Raw genomic sequence first — 13,082 nt, 5'->3', positions numbered from 1 at the left:
AGTAAGATTATGTGACAAATTCAAATTGGGTGCTATTTTCATACACTACAAGAAAACAGCGTAATTCTGACGGACATTCTGACGGAAAATGAGATCCTCAGAATATTCCGACGAATTTCCGAGGACATTCCGAGGAAACCCAAAATTTGGGTTTCCTCGGAATTTCCTCGGAATATACTGATGAAATACCGAGGAAATCATATTTTTCGGAAAACACCGACGAATATCCGAGGAAATTCTGAGGGATAATAGGATTTAGGTATTTCCTCGAAATTTCCTCGGCATAGTCCGAGACTTTTCCGATGATTCAGGGCTTTGCTTTTAGGGTTTCTGTTTCCTCGGAAAAGCCTCGGAATATTCCGAGGAATTTCCGAGGAACACTTGTTTTTCCTCGGAATTTCCTCGGAATATTCCGAGGCTTTTCCGAGGAAGTAGGGTTTTTAAACCGAAAACAACGTTTTGCGGTTTGAATAACACTTATAAAACCCCTATTAAGTGTCTTACACTGATTATGAAGTCAAAAATTTGTTTAAGTGAAACACTTATATAACACTTTTCCGATTGTATGAACGAAATCCCCACAACATAAGAAAAACACTTATACACTTTAATTAACGGTAAAGGGAATACTTACAATTCGTTTTGAAATTTTGTTATTTCATGGTTTATGATCATCTATACAAAGATTCCTCAATGGTATGCATTGCATTTGTATAAGACATGATATAGGGCAAAAAAATTTGATGTTTTGAAATCCCAAACATGTGTTCCTCGGAATTTCCGAGGAACACTTGTTTTTCCTCGGAATTTCCTCGGAATATTCCGAGGCTTTTCCGAGGAAGTAGGGTTTTTAAACCGAAAACAACGTTTTGTGGTTTGAATAACACTTATATAACCCCTATTAAGTGTCTTAGACTGATTATGAAGTCAAAAATTTGTTTAAGTGAAACACTTATATAACACTTTTCCGATTGTATGAACGAAATCCCCACAACATAAGAGAAACACTTATACACTTTAATGAACGGTAAAGGGAATACTTACAATTCGTTTTGAAATTTTGTTATTTCATGGTTTATGATCATCTATACAAAGATTCCTCAATGGTATGCATTGCATTTGTATAAGAAATGATATAGGGCAAAAAAAATTGATGTTTTGAAACCCCAAACATGTGTTCCTCGGAATTTTCTCGGAATATTCCGAGGAAATTCCGAGGAACAATATAAATTAATAGAAATACATGCACAGGATATTCTTTTTCCTCGAATTAATGAAAATATTCCGAGGAAATTCCGACGGATATTTAAGTGGCCGTCAGAATTTCCTCGGAATATTTTCATTTAACCGGGCAAACAAGCCGCCAAATATTTCGCGAAAATTGAAATTGAAAATATTGAGGAAATTCCGACGGAAAATATCCGTCGGACCCTAGGTTTTATAAACTCGAAACGCATCTTCTTCCCCATTTCTCTCTTCTTCCTCTCCGGCGATCTCTCTCTCCTTCCGGCGTTCTCCACCTTCTCTCGCGACGATCTCTCCGGCGAATCCTCTCCATTCCCTTACAAATCATGTAAGGACCCTATCCCACTCTCTTAGGTCCTATTTGTTAGGTTTTTAAGTAGATTTGATGATTTTAGAAGTTTTTTGATAGATTTTTGTTAGGGTGATTGGGTAGGATTGTGATTTGTTGTGTAATAGGTTTAGAATTGTGATATAGTTGTGTTGAATTGATTTAGAACTTTTTTATAAATTGTTTATTATTTTTGTATTTACAAAACGTTTTTTCTATATAAATTCGATTTTACAAAACGTTTTTTGTATATAAATTCGATTTTTGGATTTATAAAAGATGATTTCATATTTATAAAAATATTTATATTTATTAAAACTAATTTTGTATTTATAAAACATTTTTTGATTGATAAACACTATTTTTTTTTATTTTTGTATTTATCAAAACTATTTTTAAATATACAAAACGTTTTTTGTATATAAATTCGATTTTTGGATTTATAAAAGATGATTTCATATTTTAAAACTAATTTTGTATTTATAAAACATTTTTTGATTTATAAACACTATTTTATTATTTTTTGTATTTATAAAAACTATTTTGTATTTATAAAAAGATGATTTCATATCTATAAAAAAAATGTATATTTATAAAACTAATTTTGTATTTATAAAACATTTTTTTGATTTATAAACACTATTTTATTATTTTTTGTATTTATAAAAACTATTTTGTATTTATAAAAAGATGATTTCATATCTATAAAAATATTTATATATTTTAAAACTAATTTTGTATTTATAAAACATTTTTTGATTTATAAACACTATTTTATTATTTTTTGTATTTATAAAAACTATTTTGTATTTATAAAAAGATGATTCATATCTATAAAAATATTTATATTTATTAAAACTAATTTTGAATTTATAAAACATTTTTTTGATTTATAAACACTATTTTATTATTTTTTTTGTATTTATAAAAACTATTTTATATTTATAAAAAGATGATTTGATATTTATAAAAATATTTATATTTATTAAAACTAATTTTGTATTTATAAAACATTTTTTTATTTATAAAAACTATTTTATTATTTTTTGTATTTTAAATATGTTTTATATTTCAATTTTAATTTTATATTTTCGAATTTCAATTTAAAAAAATAAATTTATATTTTTTTTTTTAATTTTGGAAATATTCCGAGGAAGTGTATCCCTCGGGATATTCCGACGACATCTTCCTCGGAATATTCCGAGGAATTTTCGACGAACTGGTGGTCCTCGGAGTTTCCTCGGAAATTGATTTCCTCGGAATTCCGTCGGAAATTTCCGAAGTATTTCCGAGGAAAAATGAATTTCCGAGGAGTTATTTCCGAGGACTTTTTTTGTCGGTATGTCGTCGGAATCGCGTTATTCCGACGACATACCGACGATTTTTTCCCTCTGAATGCCGCTGTTTTCTTGTAGTGATACATTCTCCCATATAAGTTCTACTATAGTCTATAAAGACAAAAATAGTATTTAAAAAAAAAGATATGATATATATATATATGATAAATAAAATAGACATTATTTTAAGAACAATAAATTGGAATGACAAATTAGAAGAAATTAAAAAAAGATGAATTATTAGTGGAATAATGAATTCTATTTGTTCCAAACATTTTAAACACATAATAAGAGGAAAAGTTCTAAAATAATTTTTATTCGCTGTTGGAAAATATCTCTTATATATTAAAAGAGAAACATTGTAATAAATGCGTTCACACCATAATAGACACGTGACAGTTTCATAGCGATTTGAGAATGATCACGTTGATGTGTCACGTGTAAAAAGCTTCTCAGTCAAATTTTACATAAATGTGTTCACATAATGTACTTTACGTTTTGAAAAATATACAACTCACATGTAAGGTTCTAATAAAACTCACACTTTCCAGATTTTTTTGATTCGAATCAAAACGGATAATGAATCGAAAGTCCAATTATACATATATTATTTTTATTATTGACGAAAAGGATGGGTAAAATATTCGTAAATTTTTTATTTGATTAGTTATCTTTTTTGATTCGAACCAAAAAAATCTGGATATCCGTAACCCTACGAAGCAAATCAAATACTAAAATATAGTATCTGTAAAAAAAACAAATCACAAATACTAATATTTTTAGGAGCGGATATCCCATTCGATCCATTATATACATATATATATATGTTATATATATAGTTTATATAATTTTTACCATATTTTCATTATTTAATTTATTATATATTAGAATTTAAAAAGTTAAATAATAATTTATTTTTGTAATGAAATATTATTATTTTATATTATTTTTAGATTTTTCATTTATTTTTTAAAAAATATTTTATTTACGGACCAAATCCGATATCCTTAAAAATTCTAAAAATTTCCGGATATCCGAGATACCGAATATCCGGGTAGCTACTGATCGAATCAACACTAATACTTCCAAATACCCAAATATTCGATCCGTACTCACTTCTATTTATGGATATAATTTAATTTTCTTTATATTAAAGAAAATTCACTAATGTTTAGGCTTATTTCATATTTAATTAATTTATTTTAAGCATTTTATATTTCATGTGTTATTTTGAATAAAAATGTCATTTAATATTGATTAACAATATTTTTATATATTTACCAACCACTTTTATATACTTTTATATACACATACATTTGGACATTGACGTGAGCACCTATATAACTAAATATTCACCACAACTAAAGTATCTAATTCTCTTTCAAGTTAAAATATTCTTTTAATGCTTCTTTCGCTATCCACGAAATTATAGTGAAAACATTTGTCTTAATAATTTTATTTTCCATTTCTTTAACTATTATATGTTTAGAAATTATAATATGAAACCATTGGTTTAACATCAAGAATATCTAAAATTCATATAACCTTAAACCAAACAAATAATAATAATTTTTGGTTATAGCAAAAAAAAACATCAACAATTTGAACCGAACAAACCAAAATAATTATTGATTTAGAATTATAGATATATTTTAGAAGATTAAAAACCAAAAAACAACCTAAAACCGAACTGGTATCCAAATTAAACAGATTTGATGTCTCTTTATTAAAAAAATAACAAAACTAATAATCACATCATGTGCAAGGCGCATGTTATACCTAGTAATATATGTATTTAAAAAAAGATTTGTTCAAAGTAACTTATTAAGTGGGTGATTGGTTACACTGTAGGACCTGAGTTTAACTTTAATTTCTATCTACATGCTTTAAATCACCAGTCATGCTTTATACTGGCTTTTAAAGCTACATCCAAAAAATTGAACAATAGCTGTAAAAGTTTTACTTTCTAAAACTCCATCTTTTTTGATGTAGCAAATCTATTGCCGTAACAATAAATTTTAAAAGTATATCCCTTACAGTTAAATAAAAAAAATCCTACAGACTAAATTTTATAGTTACAACCCGACCAATCATCTCCTAATTTACCTTGAAATCTATAGAATAGCGCATTTGAAAATATTTTATTCCATACACAAACGTTCAACAAATGAACAGTCTGTTAATTATAACAATCCTTTTATTTGCTTAGAATATACCGAATGGTATTAATTTCTAGTTACATATAACTAGGTGATTTTCTCGTGCTCATAAATGGATATAAATTTTTTTAAAATAAATATATTATAAAATAAATTATATTTTAAATTTATTTCTAATTTTTTTTGTAATTTATGTATGATTTGTTTTAAATAATATTATATGATTTTAATTAGACATATAATTTAGATATATAATATCAAGTCGATTTGGTTATTACTTGGATATATTAAATTTTATTACTTCTCCAAGTTTAACCAGGGTATATTTTGTGCTTCAATAGATATTGTTTTTTTTTTTTTTTGCATTTATACGTTTGATTTTAGGCATAGTAATTTACATTATTTACGAGGCTCATTTTGTGGATTACATTGAGTTACACATATTTCTTCAAATCGAATCAAAATTACTTTTGATTCTAGTTAAACAAAATTTGATTAGTTTTATTTATTGCACTAGTTCAGTTTTTCATCTTAAATATGTACATATAATTTCATAAATTCTTATGTATAGTTTTATAATTGTTGATTTGTAAAAATAGTAGAAAAATCTGAATTGATGATAAGTATTAAATTTTATAAACGAAGATTATCGATAGAAATTTTAAAACTCATGAACGGATATCGATATCTACAAAAAAGTTTTTTTGTAAATTCTAAGTAAATTTATACTTTATATGTATAAAATAAAAAATATTCTAAATAATCTTAACCATAAAAATTCATATTGGTTTATGTACTCTTATTATAGTTATATTATGTTGTATAAATAAAAAAAAAAAATATATATATAAATAAATATTAAGCCGCAAAGAATTTTTAGTGGTATATTTGCTTTGATCAAAAAATTTAGATTTTTTATTTAAGTCTTTTGATAAAAAAATATATAGAAAATGTCAATCAAAATTAAAAATTTAACAAAATTAATTATGAAAAAATGAATAAAAATCTCAATAGTGGCAATTATAAAAAATTTCTAGTTCATCAGTAATATTTTAGCATATGTTATCAAAATACTTTTTGTAAGAATCTGAGAAAATGGACTGATATAAATAAAATATTTTTTTTATTAATTTTGAAATATATATTATGTTGTTTCATATTATGTTTTAAAGAGATGGGGTTTTTTTGTTAACATCAAAACTGTTTTTTGTGAACTTTTCTTTTTATGAAATCACATTACATTAACAGTAAGAACGTTGCAAAACAATTATAACAAATGCAAATTCTCTTTATTAATTATTATTGTTACAATCCTTTTATTTCCTTAGAATATACCGACGGATATTTTCGAGTTATTTATTAATACATAATTGTAAGCACACTGCAATACAGTTTTAACAAATGAACAATTGCATAGATTCTCGCTCTTGATCTATGTGGTATTATATTATTCGCGTTTTAGAGCATCGATGCTTAGAGAGCGGTTGCGGACATATAGCTTTTGCGATACGCGGCTGCAGATGCTGGAGAGAACATCTGGCCAACCCCTTCCGCTTTGAGATGAGGAACCAGCATCTTCAAAGACAACTAAATTAAGAGAGAATGCCAAATTTTAATGAGCAAAACAATTACATAAAAATGTACTATAAGAGCATCTCCAATGTACACCTCTATAATTTCCTCTAAAATAGAGATCTCTATTATAGAGGTGAAAATGCTCCAATGTATGCCTCTATAATAGAGTTCCTCTATTTTAGAGGAAAATATAGAGGAAAGTTACTTTTTGCCTCTATATTTAGAGGTGAAAATAACATATCTCTATATTTTCCCCTATAAATAGAGAAACTCTATTATAGAGGCATACATTGGAGCATTTTCATCTCTATAATAGAGTTTCTCTATTTTAGGGGAAAATATAGAGATAGAAATAAGGATGGGTTGGAGATGGTCTAAGGAGAGAAACAATGACTTGCACCAAAAGTCAAATTGCAACGGTAAACTAAAATGACCGACATATAATTTCGAAAAACAATTCTATATAGAATATGCAAAGGCTGACTTTGGGCCTTCACCCGGGTTCAAATCACTTTTGGGACGGAAGATTATTATCTAAGTCCGAATATTTATGAGCTGAATATGTGAAAGATTATGAGTGGTAAGACTTGGAACTTTCATAGTAAACAAAAAAAGCAATATAAAGAAAGATATAATGACTTACGCCAAAAAGTCTGAGGCTATGCCAAATGCGAAGAGGGGAGGGAAATGGATAGAGCAGTTGACCAGTGGCCGATAGAGTAACAACGAATAGATGATAGATGAGAGAAAGTGGACGAGGGTTCATGCCGCCGAGTAGAGCCATCAAGCCGGACGAGCCATAGCCACCACTGGAGAGGTAATCATAGCAGCTTTGTCGCATTGCCTCTTTTGCTTCGTCCGTCGATGCAATCAGCACTTGAGAAAATGCATTCCCTAGTGTGTTCACCGTCGCTGACATTGGCTGCATCATACAAAATCATGTAACATTTCCAAAATTTTGTTGAGGTTGTTATAAATAGTTTTTTTAGATTTTCATGTTTTAGCTTAGTACGTGACGTATGCTAACCTTTCGGATAACATAAAAGGACTTGATAACTTCTGAGACTTTGTTTACATCACCGAGGTATTCCAATGGCTGGAGAAGGCGACGTAATATGAGAATGTCAGATAGTAAAACCATCATTCCAGACGCGATTGCTGGATGACGCATGTTAAATGCATCTCCCAGCACAATCACACCTTTCTTATTGCTCAAAGTAGCTGACATGCGCTTTAATGGCATCACTTTTATTTGTGCCCCCTCATTGATCCCTTTCAAAAATATTTTGCGGAGATTTTGAGGTACCTGATAAGTAAGTGTTAAAGAGATGTTAAACTGGACCCATGGACTGGTTTTAAATGTTAGATTGTGAGTATATATGACATATCTACGTAACAGTAACATCAAGTTAGTTAATATATATAGTTACTTCAAAATGATCAGATATAAGATCATCAGCCTAATGAGTACCTGAGGAGCCATAGTGTTTCTCAAAAAGTTGGTCATTTCACCATTCGCAATAGAAGGAATTTTTCCGGGTAAAATCTCCACACTACAACGAACGTCAGTGCTGCTTATCTGATACACCATGGTGAAGGATGGTTTAGCCATTACCAAGTGTAAGTATCCGGGTTCTTCGAGCTGACAGTTCTTTGATATGAAACCAACTTGGTACGACATAACCTCCGCCTATATAATAAAAAGTTAAAACAGTAGAGATGCTTACGAACTAGCTGAATATAAATCAAAGTCAATAACATGATCAGTTTTATCAGATTAACTTTTAAGTATAAGATTGAAGTCTAGTCTGTTTAAAGCTAAACTCACATCATTATCGTTAACAGACCGACGGAGGTTGGAGAAGCAACCGTCGCATACCACAGTGAGTGGTGCAAATAGCATCGTTTCTTCGCCTGAACTGTTCTTGTATGTCACTCCTTTGATCATTCCATTTTCTTCAATCAAAGATTTTACCGTCCCTTCTTCCAGCTTCACACTGCCAATCAATTTTTGGTACATAAATCAATGTTATAATTAAGGAACATCAATGCTATTGTCAAGTATCGTAGTATATATATAAATTTTAGGAACTGGCTACTAATATGTTATTTTCAAGGCAAAAGCAAAAGGAATGTCGAAAAAAAAATCGAATGCCTAAATAGGTTTTGGATCCGAAGGTCAGTACATCCTTGTAGTTTAAATTATTGTCGTTAGGACCAGACCTCTCCTTACAACCACTGTCAAATTCTGTTGGCTAAACTCAGCCCTCCAAAAACCGACTGTAATATAATACATGCAATTATTCTAAATACAATATTCAATAGGTATTGCATATTGTTGTAGCATAGCGAGATAACCAACTTAACTGATTGAACCAAGATGAAGTATCCTTTTTTCTAACAAAGGACTTATGAAGTATCCAAATTTTCACAAACATTTTAGTTTGTGTCTCGCGAATTTTTATTTTATAGAAAAAGACATTTGTAAACGTTTATTGGTAAATTTCCCAGTATCAGATAGTAAGGGAAAAGGATTGTGATTCAGTTTTTATATATATATATTTGATTTAATCACTTATAAATAAAACTTATTTTGGGTTTAGTTCGCGTTATAAAAATTAACTAATAGCGTGTCGAATGTGTCATGTTTCCTATACGTTCGATTGAAATCAGTTACACATTTGTGTGTAATTCTTAACATAATATATAGTAAAATAGTGAATAAAGGGATACATACTTAGGGAGAGAAGAGGCTTTTTGGCGCAGCCGCTGGACAAAACGGCCATTATGAAAAGATCGACCAGTAGGTTCATAAGGAAAATTGTTGTCCTCCACCGGAAAAGGTATGACGGCTTTTTCCCCGTCCTTATAAAGTGCTAAGCCTGTGGCTTTCTGTGCATCGATTTCTTCCAAACAATCTATATATACAGACGGATAATTTTGATTAGCAAACAAAGAGACAATATGTATATTATATATGCACGTAGATGTAAGTGAAGCGGAGACAGACCTTGTAGGCCAAGCTTAGCTAGCATGAGTCGTCCTCCAGGTTGCATAAACTCACCCATCATTCTCACTGGTTCGCTCATGTCCCTCTCTATCACATGTACTCGACGTCCGTCCTTTAACACAAAATCAATATTTCCGAGTGTTAGTTCCAGTCGCAAGTATATGGTGTAAAAAGTTATTATTCGACTGTTCACGTACAAATAGAATAAGAAAATAGTTTACGAAAGCGTGATGCCGATTTAATACTTGAACGTTTAACTGTCACGCCAATGTTAATTACCTTAGCAAGAGCATAGGCGAGAGCTGAGCCGCCGACACCAGCTCCGACGATGATGACGTCTGGACCACCGTACGTTCTCTCCTGGGCTGCCGTATCAACCAGCTTGGTTGACTTCTTCCTCCGGTTGCTGACATGGAATATTGCCCAAGTCAGCACGACGGCGAGAAGCGTCGTCCATAAACAAACTTGCGTAAAATACATATCCATATTTATTAACTATTACTCAATATGGTTTATGAGATGATGAGAGAACTGAGAACGCCCGAGTAACATATTTATAGTCGCCACGGACGTGGCATCACCACATGCAAATTTAAAATGATTAAATAAAAAAACAATAGATTGTTATTTTTTGTTGTCCATATGAGACGTCGTTATAATCTCTGACTTATCGATGTTGATTTTGTCCAAGCTAATAAATATTCTTGTGCTCTATTCGGAACTAGCAAACAGAAAAGGCACCATACTTTTGACATTTCTGAAACTCTTGACTGATGTATTAAATAAGTACATATATTAGTTTAACGTCAATCAACGTTTTTGATAGTCAGAGTACTTACCGTACTAAACTGGTTGTTGAGTAAATTTCACATTTACAAGTGAAACATATTCTTCTAATTAGGGTTAAAGAATGTCTGTTATTAAATCTGAATTTCCAAAGTCACGAATAGTTTTCAAATAAATATTGTTCAGTCAACCATTTTGTTTGGTTTTACGAATATATAATTAAAATAATTTAATGTTCAACATGCTTTAAATTCACAAGAATAAATGTAAAAAAATACTAAATCTGTGACAAAATTTAAACCAAGACATAATTAAAAGGGTGGAAAATGAATTTTCTTTTGAATGAGATTTGACAAGGTCGACTCTATATGAAGACAGCTCATTTTAGCATTATATATAATTGTCATGAGCATGTAGGCTAACCCGCTGGTGCAAAGCTTGCATGCGAGACTCGTTTTTAAGCGCATTGGAAAACTAAAGCCTAAACCTATCCCAGGCACGACGGGTTGGATGAGACAAACCGGCTTCAGCAAGATAAGGGGGGTGATTGATTGGCTGTAGAAAGTGACTTTAGTTTTAATTTTCATCTACAACCTTAAATACTATCAATCATACTTTATCTTGGTTTTTAAAAGTACAACAAAAAAAGCTAAAGGTACAGCAAAAACACACAAAAAATGGTTGTAAAAATTTTATTTTCTAAAGCCCCATCTTTTTAGCTGTATGAAATTTTAAAGCTACATCCCTTAAAGTTAAATCAAAAATCCCTAAGGGGGGTGTTGTTAATGTAAGTTATTTGTACTTGAACTCGACTTATTCAAATGTAGTAAATGTAGATGCGGTGGTCGCCTATAGACCGTCTCCAATGTATTTTGCTATTTTAACCTTTAAAATAGAATTTCTTTATTTTAGAGGTGGGATATGCTACAATGTATTTTTCTAAAATAGTAATCTCTAAATATAGAGCAAAAAACAGAAGGATGATATTTATTCCTCTATAAATAGAAGAGAAAATAGAGATCTCTATTATAGAAAAAGAAATAGAGATGAGTTGGAGCAATTTCACCTCTAAATACTATTATAGAGATGAAAATAGTAATGAGTTGAAAATGCTCTTACAAGCAGTAATCAATGGCTAATATGGCCATTTGGTTGAAAATAATTGCATTTAACTGGTTGGGTAATATAGTTAAAGATTGAATTAGATAAATGATTATAATATTTAATTTATAAAAAAAATGTTATTAGAATTTAAAATCATAACAATATTTTTGAAAATATATTTAGAACACTTTCTATTTATACATTAAATAAAACTTCTTGTGGTTAATAATATCATATGACTAAATATATAAGGTTTTGACACAATAGTATTCGATTCAAGATATATTTTTTCATTATTATTAAATGGAAATTAACCTAGTTAAGAACGAATTTATATATAGAAGGATAGTGTTTGTCCGCTACACAATTTTTTTTGTCACACCGCTACGCAAATATATTAGGGATGGATCGGAGTTGTTTTTACTTAGAACAATTTAGAGTATTAAGAATTAATAAAAAGTGAGTTTATGATTATTATTAAACATATGTGACTGCAAACGTCCGAAAATATTATGTTTGTGAATTGTTGTATATGGAGACTTGATTTTTTTTGTCAAAAAGGTTAAATTAAATTATAAACGTAACAAATTTTTATTCTTAAGATATATAATGTATTCATATAATCTTAAGTCTGATTACAAATTCAACAACCAAACGAACATACCTAATATCATTATATATTTAAGAATGATATAGTATCTTATAGCCATCCTCTTCTCTTAGCTAGGAAACATTTATTGCTTGCATCAACGTTTAGAAAGTATCAGCACCCATGAGGTTTTTGCGATACGCAGCTGCATGCGCTAGCTGGAGATAACATCTGCCTCACTCCCTCAGCCTTGAGATGGGGACCCAACATTCTCAAAGACAACTAGTAATTTACATCTACACATATAAACAACATGGTTAGTGTAAAATAAGAACAGTTAATTAATAAAACAATAATTTGTATATATAAAGAAAAAACTAGAAGTATATATATAATGGATTACGTACCCACAAAAGTTTGAGACTGTGCCAAATACGAAGAGAAAAAGGAAACGGATAGAGTAAAGAGCCAACAGAGAATAGGCTCATGGAAAAAAATTGGCAGATGAGGGAGAGTGGTCGCGGGTTCATGCCACCGAGCAAACCCATCGTCTCTGACTTGGCAAAGCCTCCACCACAAAGGTAACCAAAGTAACCCTTCGCATTGCCTCTTTTGCTTCGTCAGTAGATGCAACCAACAGCTGAGAAAATGCGCTTAGTGGCGGAGGTAGAAAGGTAGAAATTACTTTTATAGGGGTCACTAGAAACAAATTTGATAGATAGAACCAAATAAAAAAAAATACGAGGTACATTTGAAATATTAAACATATATTTACCGGTGTCAAACACTAATTTTAACTAAATATTTCACCAAATTAACTCAAAATAAAACTAAAAATTAAAAAAATATATAGATTTGATATGGGTCAAATTAATGACCACCTCTAACCCTTCACTACCTCCGCCACTGAATGCACTCCCCAATGTTTTCACAGTTGAAGCCATTGGCT

The 13,082-nt window shown here is 30.0% G+C and overlaps 1 protein-coding gene across 1 annotated transcript; it reads right to left on the bottom strand.

The window, feature by feature from the left end:
- Positions 1-6,339: 6,339 nt before the first annotated feature.
- Positions 6,340-10,196, bottom strand: LOC125581325 (squalene epoxidase 5-like). Its single transcript, XM_048746555.1, has 8 exons — positions 9,934-10,196; positions 9,655-9,766; positions 9,382-9,562; positions 8,473-8,641; positions 8,116-8,334; positions 7,672-7,950; positions 7,288-7,566; positions 6,340-6,656 (listed from the first exon to the last, which is right to left on the bottom strand). Exons 1-8 carry the CDS (start codon positions 10,138-10,140, stop codon positions 6,543-6,545), a joined length of 1,560 nt encoding a protein of 519 aa, XP_048602512.1. The 5' UTR covers positions 10,141-10,196; the 3' UTR covers positions 6,340-6,542.
- Between the last annotated feature and the right edge of the window lie 2,886 nt (positions 10,197-13,082).

Source organism: Brassica napus, chromosome A2 (assembly GCF_020379485.1).
Source record: "Brassica napus cultivar Da-Ae chromosome A2, Da-Ae, whole genome shotgun sequence".
In the NCBI taxonomy this organism is placed as follows: Eukaryota; Viridiplantae; Streptophyta; class Magnoliopsida; order Brassicales; family Brassicaceae; genus Brassica; species Brassica napus.
This window is presented reverse-complemented; position numbering and strand designations above follow the sequence as displayed.